The sequence below is a fragment of the Paramacrobiotus metropolitanus genome, unplaced genomic scaffold (genome assembly GCF_019649055.1).
Source record: "Paramacrobiotus metropolitanus isolate TYO unplaced genomic scaffold, Prichtersi_v1.0 Parri_scaffold0000046, whole genome shotgun sequence".
Classification (NCBI taxonomy): domain Eukaryota; kingdom Metazoa; phylum Tardigrada; class Eutardigrada; order Parachela; family Macrobiotidae; genus Paramacrobiotus; species Paramacrobiotus metropolitanus.
In genome coordinates this window covers 1,001,305-1,018,187 of record NW_026570266.1, presented here as the reverse complement: position 1 = coordinate 1,018,187, position 16,883 = coordinate 1,001,305, and the positions used below count along the sequence as shown (strand labels likewise).

General features: G+C 43.3%; 1 protein-coding gene across 1 annotated transcript; it reads right to left on the bottom strand.

Moving 5' to 3' along the window:
• Positions 1-10,064: 10,064 nt before the first annotated feature.
• Positions 10,065-16,785, bottom strand: LOC129591427 (speckle-type POZ protein B-like). The gene is made up of 5 exons (XM_055487070.1): positions 16,350-16,785; positions 14,880-15,228; positions 13,809-14,064; positions 12,615-13,036; positions 10,065-10,588 (listed from the first exon to the last, which is right to left on the bottom strand). Exons 1-4 carry the CDS (start codon positions 16,555-16,557, stop codon positions 12,653-12,655), a joined length of 1,197 nt encoding a protein of 398 aa, XP_055343045.1. The 5' UTR covers positions 16,558-16,785; the 3' UTR covers positions 10,065-10,588; positions 12,615-12,652.
• Positions 16,786-16,883: the final 98 nt, after the last annotated feature.

The window sequence follows — 16,883 nt, the reverse complement described above, 5'->3', positions numbered from 1 at the left end:
CAGAAATCGCATTGCTAATCTGGGCAAAGAAAGTGAGTATGACTTCCAAGAGAAGCGAATGTCGTGCAGCGACAGTGTATTCGTTGTGGAAGACAAACCTTTTGGCTTGCCTTACGGTTATGGAAGACAGTTCCGCTAGGCTGTGTCTGGTAAATCGACGTTGTGGCCATTTTTCATAGCGGTACAAATACAAGCACCAGTTTAGAAAGCCCGGCTAACTGGTAACCAACCATTTCGACGACACGACCAATTTCACAAATGCAGAACGAACGAGCGCACATCCTCCAAGCCTCGCAACTGAAGCTAATTTTGATACCCATTTTAACATTAGATAAAAAAAATTCATCTTCATAGGACTGTTATGAACTTACGACTTACTTTTACAGCAAAACAAACTGGTAGTCTGACTAGAATATATTTAGCCTTTCTGTCTATATTATTTTGTCCAAGCAACCGGATATTGTGAGCCCGAACGGTTTTTAGGCCAACGTAGATCAAATCGTTTGACTGTCGACTGGTATAAAACAGTACTGTACAAGAAAATTTTCTAGAGTGCACAAAGTGATGCTTTTAGTGGATGCACCGTGCCGTTAATCTTAACGAAGGTTATCAAATTGCAAGGGCAGCAGTGTATTTGCGCGTATGGTGCATTGTTTAGAGATGACTACACCCACATGCCAGGTAGTAAATTTTCGATGATGTGGAAACGTTCACCGCGGTAGGAAACCTTACCGGTGCTAATAACTTTCGGAAACACACTTAACAGCACGAAAAATGCTTGCGAAAATCATTACCGGCATGCGAAATGCACGGATACGGAAACGTCTTCGCGTCGATGGCTTTTCGCACAGATGTATGCAGTTCTAGTTGTAAGTACAGTACGTAGTAGCTACGTACCAGAGCTGACTGATACTTAAACTAAAACACTAAAAAAACGCTGACTGATAACAAAAACAATAAAATCAGAGACCCCGTACAAGAGCGCAACTCGAGCGAAAGAACATTGAGCCTATCTTGTACGCTTAAATTGTAGCGCGCACTCGCTTGTACAGTTGGACTAAAGTCCATAGCACATCCGGGATACTCGACAACAGGCCGTCACAGGCGAATCAGAAACTGAAGGCAAAACAGTTTCATCGACGTACATTTTGGCCTGCCGTCCTCTTGTTACTCGCCTGGCTTTCGCAGTTTCGCCTAATCATTGCAAGTTGTTGGAAATTTTGATGTTCCTTCGGAAGTTTGCAAGCTGTATTTCTCCTAGCTTCCTTCGACCGATACTGATACAGTTCGGTTTTGCAGAGAGCCATATACCAGCACTGGATAGAACGATATCTCTCCAGCTTGAATCAGCGAATCCATTGACGGAACAGAGCGACCGTGTTCTGCTAAAAATCTGAGACTACCATGACCGCCACACCTCTGTACTTTCGCCAGCTGTATTCGGGTTCGCGGGAAGTCAATTACGGGAACACGTTACTAGTGCGACGGGACAATGGTCCGTGGTGGTTGGGATACGTTCAGGATGTTGACAGCGATAATTTCCTCATCAACTTTGACGCTGCCACAATCAGCGCCCAGTGGATCCACTCCAGCCACCTCTGGTCACACCGTTTTCTACCGCATTCGCGAAAACTTCACAGCGGCACTTTCGTGCAGGTGGCGCTGCGTGACGAAGACCAAGGACCGATGGTATTCCGTTCGGGACGCATCAGCGACGAACCGCATGGCATGTTCTATAGTGTCGACTGCCGCACACCTTCAAGAGGCTGCCACCTTGTGCACAAGAGCCAGTGTATTGAGGACCTGCCGAAACCAGACGAAGATCCCAGTTTCTTTGGACGAACCAACGGGCTCGTGTTCCGAAAATATGTCATTCCGTTCAATAACCCGGATCTGTTGCGTGACCTGCGTTTCATGCCCAAGTTTGTAGTACGCACGTGCCAGATAACGCTTGCCAGTGGGGATTTGTTGCGGGGTGCCGGTTGTCAATTGGAAAGATCGATTAAAGGGGATACCTTGACGGTTCGCTGTGGGGAACTCCATGGGCATGGAGGGATGCGGTACACGTTCGAAGTCGTGTGTTCGTGCGAGTGGAGGTGGACTCGGTTACCTTCGTGTGCGCCGAAGTTCACGGTGACGCCCACGGGCGCAGCATGTCCTGGAATGAAGATTCCCTGAAAGAAGCGTGCCAGCTCTGCTGCACTGAAGAACGATGGAGGGAGACCGCAATCACGAGCACCAAAAATCACGTTGCTGGCATTTATCAACCCGGCAAGTTTGTGACGATAGACTCGTAATTTTCTTTCCCCAGTGAGCTCCTAAAGCTTTTAGTTAATTAGAGCTCTCCGTTCTATGCGAATAATGCGATGTTGATGTTTTGCAGAGACCGATGGGATGCGCATGGCTGACCTTTCGCCTTCTGTTCTAGCTTCTGTTCTGCTTATTCTGGACGTGGTTTCTCAGTTACGGGTGAGCCGGTAAGTGACAATGAAGCGCGGATGTGACTAGTAATAGCCGGTACACTATCATCTCTGCTAAGGAATTTTTCCTTGGTCTGTTACTGGAAGTTGTTAATTACCTATAATACGAGTATAAACGCTGAATCTGAAAGAGTTTAAAAAGTCGCTATTGCAACGCCCTGTGCATTTACTTCTGATATGTATACAGTAGCTGTAATTCTGCAGATGCGGTATTACAGGTTGCCGGAAGCGTTATTATAAATTATTAAATGAAATATTAGATGAAGTGTTGTGGAATATGAAATAAGTCTTTCTATCTAACAGTGTGTGCTCGCTATGGAACAGCATCGTCCGCGAGCCTATGAGTCACCGACACGTGACTTTTGGCATCCACCATCTCAACCTCATGAAACTCGGCGATATGGAATTCCACGGCTTAACCGACCACTTCCAGTACCGGTTGGTTGCGGTAATGGAGGAGAGCATCACCCGGCAGACGCGCAGCGTGACGCTCATGGGCACTGACAAACAGATTGATGACTGGAGAATCGGAGGATTCACGTCGAAACTACGGGCCCTGGTGGCTATATTACAAGTAAAAAAGATCCGCCTCTCCATGCTCATCATCAAGAACGGCAGCGATGCCGATAAAGTACCGTTTCTGGGACTGCGCCGATCAAACGAGACAGGGGAGTACGAATGCGAGAAACTGTCCGAGTGGATGGAAGTTTGTCAGCAGGTGGTACTGCTCAACTACACCGCGTCCAACCGATCCGGAGCGTCTTCACTCCTGGCTAAGTTGTACTGTAAGGAAGACGCGATTTGGCCGGAAGAGGATAATGTAGTGTGGCAGTGGGATGACGACGTTGTATTGAAAGTCAAGATCCCGTATCTGCGTTTTCATTTCACGGAAACCGCTGGTGAAGAGTGCCGGCGCTTCCTATCAGCGCTAAACGACCAGTGTCCGGCCGTCACGCAGCGTATACAGGAAAAGGTCACCGAAGCGCATGCGCGTTGGACGAAGACGCTGGAGTATCCCGAGGATTGGGCAGGGATACGTCAATGTCTTCAGACATAAGTGACACCAAGTTTCCCGGTTAACGGTTGACTGGTTAAACCTTCACTTCTCTGCCGTTGATTAGGTTCAGCAGTTTCCGGTGCGACGGTCCACAGTGGGATGCCGTTGACCTGACAGCCCTGGACTTCTCCATGCTGAGTCCGTTGGTAATGGCACTGTTTGACGGATACTACCGAGACAAAGACCAGCGCTAATATTCCCATCGAAGAAATTTCGATTGTTTTCAGGCGTTTGTAGAGTTTGTCTCTGGTTTTCGTTGTGAGCTTTGTACGATGCAACGAATCGTCAATCGTGGCGTTAAGAAATCTGCTGCAGTGCATCAGTCGTAGTGAAGGAATTCTCCTTTTATTGCAAATTATTATTATTTCTGCGTATAGCGATCCGCTAAAGAATACTACTCATAGTAACTACGTAAATATTGTTCTGCTGCAAAAATTTTTACCAAAGCTTAAAATAGAAAGGTTTTGAATTATTGATTGGACAATATTGAATTATTGCTTCTTCAATATTAAATTAAATTAAAATATTAAACTGCCCACTTGCCGCTGGAGCTCGAGTAGTCTCGACTGTGGAAGACTGAATTACTAAAGCGGCAAGCGCGACGGCTATTTGCTTCGCTGGTTTAGCGGGGGCTGCGTTCGGTAGGCGGGGCGTTTTGCGATGAAGTTCCTGTTGGGCGTTGGATATCACGTTAAACGCTTGAAGGCAGTGCGGAGGCAGCGTCCTCTATTCGGCGAATTGCGACTGGTACATCCGCAGTACCCATCATGCATGCGTCTAGACAAATTACCATTTGTAATTACCATGAAAGAATGGGTACTGCGAATGTGCCAGTCGCAATTCTTCGCACACTTTTTGTGGTTTCGGCACGCCCTTTTGCTAGAGCAAAAGTCCGCAAGGAAACCGAAAACTCCCCACATGGCCGAGTTAATCTTGATCATTATAGCCATAAACAACAGCGTCAAGGTCGCTTACCCGTCCTCCGATGGAGGGCTGATTCCAGCACGACACCCAAGAGCGAAAAATAAAACAACGGAAACGTCCATCTCACGATTAAAAGAAAACAAGTCGCACATTAAAGCTTGTTAGTCTGGGCTGTATTTAGTGGGTAGCCGCTTTATGTACCATTCGTCCCCATGACCGATCAGCTGCCTCAGCACTAGCAAATCGCGTCTTCACCGAAATCGGACGTCGGTTACATACCACGGGTCGGTTTCAAGGACTTTGCTCCGCGCAGTATACTTACTGAAATGCAGGTTGGCGGCTTTTAAACGTGGCACTTGACGCGTTTCCGACTGGAAGCGCGTGACGATGCACTGCAAACGTGTCCCCATGCAAATCTACAGGCGTGTTTTGCCGCTGTGATTTGCCGATTCGGCTACTTTGTTAAGCGGCATCATGACAAAATGGCAGTGTCACGCCGGAGAATTTTTCTCGATTCTTGCCGCGCATCCATTCGACCAGAAATTGAAGTCCCGTTAACCGGGTTGTCTGCTCGTAATGAATTAATGAATGAACTGACGTTTGATCAACCGTTTCTGCTTTTGCCAGTAGCGCAACTGCGTGAAAAAAAATAAAAACCATACTGTATGTAGACAGTGTAGAGTTTGTCGTTTACTCTCTTTACTAAAAGCTCAACAGGGTATCCGGGATTCATTGACCGCACAGCCGTTTTATTATTACGTAACCGTTCATCCATCTGATCGCAGCATAGACGTACAGACATGTGTTACCGTCAGCTTATTAGTCGCAAGACTCGCATCACTTAAGTTGCAAGTTGGTAGAACATCAGAATTTAAGTCAATGTTCCAAGGTAACTACTCTAGAGAAATTAAATTTTTCTTATCTCGTTTACAAGCACTGACGATACAGTACAATGTGGATACAATTTTGGAGCGAGCCATTCCGAGATTGACTACTGTAGATTGAGTGTAGAACTTTGGCGGACTAAAGAAAGTATCGAATCCACTACAGAGTGCAGAACAAACTGACGCTGACCTTTTGATAAAATCTGATCACCATGACTGCCACACCTCTGTACTTTCGTCAGTTATATTCGGGTTCGCGGGAAGTCAACTACGGCAATACGGTGTTGGTGCGACGGGACAACGGTCAATGGTGGTTGGGATACGTTCAGGACATTGAGGGCGACCAGTACTTCATTGACTTCGATGCCGCCACAATCAGCGCCCAATGGATCCACTCCAGCCACCTCTGGCCGCACCGTTTTCTACCGCATTCGCGAATACTTCACCGCGGCTCTTCGGTGCAGGTGGCGCTGCGCAGCGAAGACGGCGGACCGATGGTATTCCGTCCGGGACGAATCTGCGACGACCCGCACCATTTGTTCTACACTGTCGACTGCCAACTCCCTTCGGCAGGCTGCACCCTTGTGCATAAAACCCAATTTGTCGAGGACCTCCCGACGCCGGACAAAGAACCTAGCTTCTTCGGACGAACCAACGGACTCGTGTTCCGTAAATACATCGTCCCATTCGAAAACCCGGATTTGCTGCGTGATTTGCGGTTCATGTCGAAGTTTGTCGCCCGCACGTGCCAAATAACGTTTGTCAGTAGGGATTTGTTGTATGGTGCCGATTGTAAGCTGGAAAAGTTGATTAAAGGGGATACCTTGACGGTTCGCTGTGGGGAGACGTTGGAGAACCACGGTCATGCAGAGGAGCGATATATCTTCGATGTTGGCTGTCGCGTGTTCGTGCGAGTAGAACGGGATACGGTCCTGTCCGTCTGCGCCGAATCCCACGGTGACGCTAACGGGCGCAGCATGTGCTGGAATGCAGAGTTGCTGAGAAAAGCGTGCCAGCTGTGCTGCACTGAAGAACTTTGGAAGGAAACGGTGGCAATGAGTAGAATAAAAACTCACGTTATTGACCTTCATCCACACGGTTAGTTTGAAGTCGTTGTAATAGACTAAAATGTCGTCCTTAATGGGTACATAACAAATAAACGTTCACTTGATATACTGTACATTCACCGTTGTTGGCGTTAGATATTGATCGTTTGCAGACATCGATGGGATGCACATGGCTGACGTTTCGGTTCCGGTTTTACGTGATATTCTGCTTAATCTGGACGCGGTTGCCCAGCTGCGGATGAACCGGTAGGCAGCAACTTATGGTAAAGTGGACGTGACTGACTGACTGCTAATAGTCGATCTTCAGTGCGCTCAAATGAGAAAGTTCGGTTTCTGCTGAAGTATTAAATTTTTAAATCGCTCGCTTATTTGATTGATCATTAGTACAGTATTCATCCCCGTTCACGCCAAGATATGGGGGGAGTCCGAGTTTCAAACAGGCAATCCGCAAACTTGGCGTCAATGGGAATTGGGAAGTACTCCTTCCTTATTGCAATGAATGATTATATTTATATGCAGCGAGCGAAGCGTGATGCTGAGGCCGATACCAGATACTACGGTAGAGTAGATACCAGATTCCGTCAAAGGCACAAGTTTGTCCGTCGCACTCGCCTCAAAGAGCGTCACGTAACACTGTTCAGTACCACAAATGCTGTACCATCTACCAGTGGTACTTGACTCGTTCGAGGAAAATGCCAGTGTTGCTGACGACCCGCAAGCGATGATAATTATATGCGCAATATGGCTATGGCATGGCATTTTGCTAATGTAGTTATAAGTTATACATAATATTTGCTGTAGGCGTAGCATTGCCTGAATTATGAAACGTAATACTGCCTGATTGTGTACGCTGCTGCTTTTGCTTGATGTTCGCTTTGGAGGGACCTGGTCCGCGAACCCATGAGTCGCCGACACATTACCTTGGGCATCCACCACATCAACATACTGAAACTCTACGATATTAAAGGTATTCCCGGATTTAGTCGACCATTTTGATTACCGAACGGTTACGGTGATGCAAGAGAGCATCATCCGGCAGACGCGAAGCGTAACGCTGATGGGCACTGACATGCCGGTTGACGATTGGCTAATCGGAGGGTTTGCGCTGAAACTACAGGCCCTGGAGGCGGTGCTGCAGGTGAAAGTGATCCGTCTCTCCCTGCTTACCATTAAGAATGTCAGGGAAGCCGCTACAAGCGCCATTTCTGGGACTTCGCCGATCAGACGGGAACGGGGGATACGAATGCACAAAGCTGTCCGCATGGATGAAGGTGTGCCAACAGGTGGTGCTGCTTAACTACACCGCGTCCTACCGTTTTGGCTTGCCCTCACTTCTGGCTAAGTTGTTCGGTGGAGAAGCCGCGGTATGGCCGGAAACTGATGAAGCAGTGTGGCACTGGGATAACGACGTGGTATTGAACGTGAAGATCCCGTTTCTGCGTTTTCATTCCACAGAAACCGCAGCCGAACAATGCCGGCGTTTCCTGTCAGCGCTGAATGACCAGTGTCCGGCCGTTACGCAGCGTGTACGCGAAAAGGTCATCGAAGCGCATGCACGCTGGATGACGACGCTGAACTATTCCGAAGACTGGGCAGGGATACGTCAGAGTCTCCAAACGTTAGTGACACCCAAAATTTCCCGGTGAACTGCTGACTCGTCTAACCTTTGGTTCTCTGCCGTTGATTAGGTTCAGCAGTTTCCGGTGCGACGGTCCACAGTGGGATGCCGTTGACCTGACAGCCCTGGACTTCTCCATGCTGAGTCCGTTGGTAATGGCACTGTTTGACGGATACTACCGAGACAAAGACCAGCGTTACTTTTCCCGTTAAAAGAATTTCGATGTTTTTCAAGCGGTCGTTAGCGCTCAGGCCTGCGTTTGGTCATAAGCAGGGTTGTTAGCTTGACATCAGTAATTGGCCGACAGCAACACACTGTGTTTCATGCACGTATTATGTATTCCCTCTTTTCCACGGCTTGTGAGAAAGGGCTTGGCAGTAGTTACGGTATAATCAACAAAAACAACGGATAGCAGATCAGTTCAGTGACCTCTGCGGGCTCTGCTTCGCTTAAAGATAGTTTGTTGACCGACAGATTACTGACCGGCATTTCGTTTTTCTACAATTTCGCTGCCCGATTTCTTGCAGAAACTATTTCGTTAACCGACGCACAGTCAGCTTTCAAAATCCAGCAAGCAGTTGGGTCAGTGTTATGATTGGGCTGCAATGCAAAAGTCAGTATTAACCGTTTTAAAGTCTAGATCGCTCTTTTTCGTAGATTTTTTATCCCGGAGTTTTGATTTGGCACAGCTGCCACCAAAGGTAGCGATATTTGTACACCCAGGGCGAACACTTCAGTGCACATTCAAGCTGCACAAAAATTCCAGGGTGAAAACGTTCAATTAAGCGTTCTGCCTGGGCTCAACTGGTTTGCGAACCGTCAAAACGCTAATGGTTCTTTACCGGGGCGAGATTGTACGTATCAGGCAGGTTTTAAACATCCGTGGATATTTCGGTTCCGCTTAATAGCAAACGTGTGAAGGCATGCCTATCATGAAGGTTGTCATTTGCAGATGCATGAAAAGAGTAAGTAATTTGAAAGCTTAACCAGAGGTTCTTTCAAAATTCGAACTAGCTTTAAGTGGACACACTTAATTCCGTCTCAGCCGGTCACTTAATTTTACGATTCCTCACGTCAACGATGACCAAACGCGATGAATTTAATAATAATATTCTGGAATTTAACCGAACAAGCGATAACGAAATAATAACTTAATTTACTTGATCTAATAAAATGAATATTTATTTGCTTAATTTAATCGATGAATTTCACAATATTCTGGAATTTAACAAAAAAAGCGCCAATTAAATCATAATTAATTCGCTTAACAAAATAGAACAACAATTAATATAATCGCATACTTGAACAATATTCTGGAAATTAAAACAAAAAATTGATAATAAAATGATAAGCAATATATTAATTAGTAATGCAACCGTCTAATGTTTATACCAAAATTGAGAGCTATCGTAGAGTAGTGGCCAAAGGAGGTACATACTCTTCGTAATACGCATCTTCTACTACAAATGAAAACTAATTTTCCCAGCATTGTTACTATTAACTTTTTGTTTCAGATACTGTAACTATAGCCATGGCAGTGCCATACTATTACAGTAGTATAATATACTGTACTATTAGTATAATAATACTATACTAATAGTATAGTACTGCCATGCTATAGCATAAGAATATTCTGTTCAGTACAGTCCAAAGAGTAAATGCGCCGTTTTAAAGCAAAGCTTAAAGAAGAAATCCACTAACACATAACATCTGGAACACGGGTTCAGACGATTTGTCAGTTTGAATTGTGGTAACGTATCCCGGTGACCGGAAGTTGCTCGCACAAACGGTTTCTGTGGCAGTGGATGTACCATTATATATATGGAACACTGCGTATTAAAAACAAACTAATTCCCTGCAAAGTCGGTGAAAAACCTACTAGGTTAACTTACTGCAAAGATGAACTATAATCGGGTGCAACGGAATAAAAGTCCAATCTATAACGGAATTTGATCGGTAAAATTACCGGTAAAATCAATCGGTAAAATTACCTGCGGGAACGGTCGGTAAAATCGGTAGAATTACCTGCCGGAATTTCTTTACCGTGACGTTTTATTCGCCATTCGTACTGACAACATCCACAATCTGCCAAAAACTAGTTAGTCAATTAGGAGAAAAAAACCAGTCAATCAAAAACGGATATTTAACGAAAAAAAAACACATGTCTGCCGCAAAATTTCCGGATAAAACCACCGCAGGTTACAACCCACCCCAGCCCCATCAAGCTATACAAAACAGGAAACCCACTGAGGACAAAAAACTAATTGATCAAACGCATTCGGCCGCTGCAAACCGTTAATTTGTTGTGTCAAAGAATTAGTATGTACATCAGACAAGAACATCATCCAAAATTCCACATTTTCCAGCTGGCGGGGATTAAAACGGGGTTAGACACGCGCTGCAGAACACAGAATCCAGGCAGACCACCGCACATCAGCCAGATCAACAAATATTCCCTTCATTAGCCACCACAAAACATCCATGCAGACGCTGCACCGCTTTGTGAATGCAGAAATAACAAGCTGCGAGAGACCACGCGCGGAGTTCCATCAAACGACCTGCACAAATAATCCCACCAGATTATCAAATCAAATCAAATCAAATGTTTTCTACGGTAAATGAAAATCAAAATAAAATAAAAACAGTAACACGCGGAGGCATGATTTCCATTTTATTTTCATTTATTCTTCATTTATCGGTTTCTTTTTTATTGTATTCTGATTTCCGATTCTAGTTAAACAAATAAAAAATCAGTGTAAAGTGTAAAATGAAAATACAAAAGGAAAAATATTTATTTGATAAATAAAAAAAAATCAGAATAAAATCAAAATATGAAACTGAAAATGCTTCTATTTTATAAAATGAAAAATCAGAAAAAAAGAAAAATAAATCAATAAATGAATAATAAATCAAAATAAAATCAAAATCATGCCTTCACGTTGTTGATTGAAAACTAGAAAACTTCTCATCTGAAATATCAAAATCTCATTACAACGAAAGGAAAAAAGGACGCACATGAAGAATGCGAATGACACTCATTCTGAGAATGAAAAACCAACGAACGAGAAATACTGCTTTATTTTTCTACCATTTCAACGCCGAAAAATTAAAACTTTCAGAAAAATATTGTAAAAATTATAGTTTTTATATTTTGAAATTGCATTTCTTTCCATTTCACGTCGATTTCATTTCAAATAACGGTTTCAAATTGTTTGCTTTTCAAACCGTTTTGAACTTCCATTTGACAAAATTAAATCAAAACTAATATAAAATTTCACATTTTAAAAAGAAATATTTCAGTTTTTACCGGGCAGCAGAAGTGTGGACATAGAAGTTTGAGAAAAAAAAGAAACGAGTTTGGGAAAAAAGCGGTTGCAGCATGTCTAACGTTTTATAAGCTAAAATAATTATGGAATATATTGGTTTGAATTTGTCAAGGAAACCAACGGAACACAGCCATTCTACTACGAAACCCAGTACAAACGCAATTAACTTACGCCGTTCAAACGCATTAACATGTTATCAACGGACAAGTGCCAAAAAACTAACAAAATAAATCATGAAAATTAACTAAATAACTTAAAACAAGAAACATGTTTTCCCTGACTTCCAAACTCAGTTTGAACTTTACACAAAAATCCAAAAATAGTTCACAATTTTCAAAATTAGCAAAATCATTTTTTACACTACCGGTCAACAGAAACTGAGTCTAGAAAAATTATGTTCGAGAAAACTGATTGCAGTATGAGTACTGCTTGTATACATCAAACGCATAAGATACTGGCTTGGAGATGATGTGTCATGGACAAAAGCCAATAAACTACAAAACCATTCACAATTTCACACACTGCATGTGACCGACATACAGGCAAACGCTTTGACAAGTTATCAACTGTTACAGAACTAACCAAATCAACCTGGAACGTGCCTAAATAATAATAACTAATAACAATAATTATTAATAATAAATAATTCAAAAAACGAATTTTTCCCTTAATTTTTAAGCTTTTGTGAAACATTTCATTCGACGAAATTATTCCAAAAATAGTTTATAATTTTCAAAAGTAGACAAATCCGTTTTTGAACTGTAGCGGCCCGCAGAATTCAGACATAAAAAAGTGTTAACGATTAAAGTACCGAATGGACAAAACATGTAAGATACGGGCTTGGGAAAACGTCACAAGCAGAATTAAGCCATTACACTACGAAACCAGGCGCACTAACGTACCTCCTGCTAAACGCATAAATGAAGGTAAATTCATACAAAATCGACAAAACAAATCAATAAAAATTCCAGAAAGATAATTTTCCCCTAATTTAAAATCCCAAAGCCGGATATTCATCAGAAACTTCAAACATACAAAATCAGTCAAATAAATCTATAGAAACTTCCCCCAAAAATTCCAAAAAGATAATTTTCACCTGATTTAAAATCCCAAAGCCGGATATCATCAGAAACTTCAAACATTCAAAATCAGTCAAATAAATCTATAGAAACTTCCCCCAAAAATTCCAAAAAAACAATTTTCCCTGATTTAAAATCCCAAAGCCAGATATTCAGGAGAAACGTGTCGCCACACTTACCGGCAATTAGAAACACATTGCGCCACCCTTCCCCGAATTCAGTGATTGCGCGAATGCTCGCCGGGACTGGAGGGCGGCTCCATCTTGAAGCGCTTACTGCTCTCCTGCTTGCGCTCGTACAGCTGCGCCATCAGCGCCGGATGCGTCATGAAGAAGTCGCGGAAGGCCTCCGTGTCGCGGATCTTCTCGTGGTTGTTGACCATAAACTCCATCACCTCGTTCTTCAGCTCGGGCGCGTTGTGCAGATCGGCCAGCGGGAGGAGATCGGCAGCGTTGCCGGCGCACATCTTCTTGCGCAGGGCGTCCACGGATTTCTCCTTTAAATCCGTCAGCTGGTAGCGCTCCGCCAGGACTAATATGGACCCGGCGTGCTCGTCTAGGGTCGTGCTGACGCCGGTGTACACCAGCGACAGGAACGTCTCCTGCACGCAAACACAGTACAGAGTCAACAGCCTGCATAGCACTATTTGCATGAAATAATTCCATTTAAAATCCCAATTTATTAATTCCACTAATTTTTCTATTTAAAATAATCGCATAATTTAACCACTTACTGGTTGCGATAACGTTGCAATGGCGCTTAAGTGATCAGATGGCGGAATTAAAAGAATATTATTTAATTCCCTATTTAATTTCCCTTCCTTATTTGGTTCAATTTCTACTAAGTTTTCTACTTAAAATTATCACAGAATTTCATAAAACTGCAATGGCAACTGGAGACGCTTTAAGCGTTCAAAAGATGGGATTACTTATTTACTGACTTACTCAAAAAAATACTGAAAGTAGTGAGCATGTGACATTGTGACGGTTGGGAAAACAAATTTGTTTCCGCTTCCCAAAGTTTAAAAAATCCGTTTTACAAAACAGACCGCAAATAATTTCACATCCATTGCACTTGCAGCAGCTTATTGTAGGAGCGGTAATGAAGCTGCAAATTATTCGACGATTATGCAAGCTTATACAATAAACAAACTACGAAATGCAACGCAAACTGTAGAAAAAATCACTGATAAACAACTACTACGCAGGAGTATAATTTATATTTGTTTCTTTAAACAGTAGAAAAAATATCTGAATGAAATTTAATAAGCAATTTAAGCAAATTCGCCACATAAGGACTTCATATTCAATTCTGAGTGGAAACATATCAAACGAAAGCCACACCACTACGATATGCCAGTATCACACACATACCAGTACATCTTTGGGGATATCCTTCAAATCAATGGTGTTGGTGCGCTGCTCGGACAGATCGTGCGACAGCATGGCGGCGAAGACGGGCGAACGCGCCGACAAGATGGCTTTGTGGGCTTTGACGTGCGAGCCGTCGGAGCAGACGAACGTCACGTCGGAGTGCGGCATCGTCTTGTACAGCACCTGCAGGCCCTCCTGCAGCCCGTCCGCCAGCAAAGGGTTCCGCGCCGGCTTGGCCACTTCGTCGCGGATGGCGCTGCCAAGGCAATCAGAATATGTACTGACAATATAACGAATATTGCCGTTGCCATGATGATACAATCATCATAAATCACAATTCTGGCAGGTCCAAGTTTCATTGGTTTCGCAATAATATTTGCACTGGTAGCACGCGATTTTATTTTCCCAGCAATGATTTCGCGGGAAAAATGTACAATGTAGGAAAATTCCCAAAATAACAAAACGCGGAGGATTTACGCCGGTGTTTGTTTTTCAAAAAGAGAAGACAAAAAACTGCTCGGATTAATTATAAGGGAACTGACTTCTTAAAATCAAATATGGAACATAAAAAATTAATTTTCAAATTAATTTTTAAAAAAATAGTCAAATTTCATTAAACATTTTTTTGCAACTTAATTTCAAATCAGGTAACAACAAAAATAATTTGCACACTTTGAACTAACTGCAAAATTAATGGTAAATTATTCTCTAAGCAAAATAAAATGTCCATGTGAAATACAAAGACTGTCATATAGAAAAACCTATGAAAAACAATGGGGAAGCGATCATTATCCCAAGCAGCTAACAAAATTTTAAACAACTAAAATTTTAAATAAAGGAAAGCAACGAATTCGGTGCGACTGGAAAATAACTGATTATTCAAGTCACTGACTTACTGAAAAACGCCACAAAATAAGAAAAAGGTATCGGAAAAACTGTCAAATAGCCGCGGGATAATTCCGGGTTAAAATAATTAATCACCAAGTTAAACGGATTTATATCCGTTTAATCAAAACAGAATTTCCACCTGATAAATAAACACCCCGCGGTCGTTTTCCGCATTGCGCTTACCGGATGATATCCAGGTTGATTTTGACGGTGAGCCGGTCACTGGACTGGAGGAATCCGTTTTTGGGGTCAAACAGCGTGTTGCGCTGGATGAAGCGACGGAAGCCCCAGGTCTCGCCGCGGCGGAACTCGCGGAAGCGACTGATCTGGTAGGTCTGGTCCTCCTTGGTGGCGTGCAGGAAGCGGACGAAGACGAACTGGCATTTGAGGTGGGCGGTCTCGCGCGGGGCGTTGTGCAGGTGCAGGAAGATCTGCACGGAATCCCGGCACAGCTCGTCGGCCGGCCGGTCGGGACGCGGATGGATGATCAGCCGCAGCACCCAGTCGTACTGCCCGTCATCCGTCTGGAAATCTGTCCACAGAAATTGAACAAAATAATTTCCAGTTTTTTTTCCTGGGCTGTATTTACATTTACACGTACTACTTACTAGTATCGTTCCACTAACGTCATAGCATTTTTTTAGTTTCCCTGCTCCACCACTTGCACTAAATATCTGTTTTACATTTTTTAAAATTATGTTTTCGCTTACGTTTTCAGATTTTCTCAATTTTTCATTCACGTTTTTGAGATTAACTTATCAAGTTTCCCTATTTTTTAAAATTTTGTCTACGGTTACTACACGTACAAGAGTACCCTGTTCTCTGTTTTCTGCAGTAATTTTTGTTTGTTTTTCTTTTTACGTTATTAATTTAAATTAACTTAATCTGACACTTGTGCTACTTCGCTATTTCATTTAGAGAGCTTTATTTGTATTTGTTTTTTATAATTTTTGTTGGTTATTCATTTGCTTTTTCAATTTTTTTTATAAATATACTATATAAAAAAAATTATATATATATACAGCTTTAATATATACAGCTTTAATTTATTTCTCGGGGCGAAAAGTAAAATCAAAACGTAAACGGTAAAATCAATTCTTTCGAAATTCACATTTACCAATTTCGAAATTCGAATTCCAAGATTAGCGCGCTTTATTATGCAACACAAAAGCGGTGCAAACCCTCAACGATGATCTGATATAAGAAAAAAATTTATCAGTTGGAAAGCAAAAAATCACCGGAGAAAATCCGACCCCATCTGGCCGAGTGAAGAAACAACGAACGGATGGATTAAGGGCATTAATCTCACCGCAACAACGTAATACAACTTTTCACTGATCATTGCAGACACGTTTCTACACGTTTCCGTATGGCAAGCTTGCCAGAGAAAACCCTCGCTCCTGCCGCCATCCCCGCCCAAACGCATTCAACCAAAGCAAAAAAAAACCATTTTAAAATTCTTTTCAAAAAGATCAAAAGCACCGATTAACTCTAATCATCGCTATCGACAATTTTAATCGAAAGCAGGAAAAAGCCCTTGAAACACCCCAATCAACCCGTCTACACCCGTTACCAACTGGTTCAACCAGTATCACTCACTGTACCGCCCTACAGAGCGCACACGGCCGTGCGCCGTGTTTGAACGCCACTTACGCGGACTCTCCAGCACATCGTAGGCCTGCCCGCGGGAATCCTTATACCAGCTGAAATTCTCGATATTCCACGTGAACCGCACCAGATCCAGGTCGAGGGTGCGCTGGCAGGTGATCTCCTTGCAGGTGCGCACCGTCCCGGCCGGGGTGCCGCCCGGGGAGATGACGACGGAGCGCGTGGAACGCGAGCCTTCACCCACGACAGACATAGCAAAACTCCGGAGTTTTTCTCGACTGATATCACACTGGCAACTGGCAGCGACGGGGAAAATTAAACAGGCCTTATCTATCCAGAGATTGCAGTATAGATGGGGATGAAAATTTTCAGAACAGGTTCGGAATAATTGTCAGACGTTGGAGCGTAGAAAAGAAAGAATTCGTGGCAGGAAAAACTAAAAGGAATGAAAACTTGAAATTAAAAAGCATTCTGCAATCTACACGTGTGGAATGGATCGTCGTGTTTTCCTGCGTGCTGAGCGCATGGTGCAAGTGAAACCCGTGCCACTGGCGAGCCGAGGTAGAGTCTGGGGGGCCA

What these genes read in the sequence shown, in the direction of transcription:
- LOC129591427 (XM_055487070.1), bottom strand. Translation starts at nt 16,557, where the DNA reads ATGTCTGTCGTGGGTGAAGGCTCGCGTTCCACGCGCTCCGTCGTCATC. An exon ending in ATCAACCTGGATATCATCCG is followed by an intron (nt 14,065 to 14,879) that starts GTAAGCGCAATG and finishes TTGCCTTGGCAG; the next exon opens with CGCCATCCGCGACGAAGTGG. An exon ending in ATATCCCCAAAGATGTACTG is followed by an intron (nt 13,037 to 13,808) that starts GTATGTGTGTGA and finishes GTTTGCGTGCAG; the next exon opens with GAGACGTTCCTGTCGCTGGT.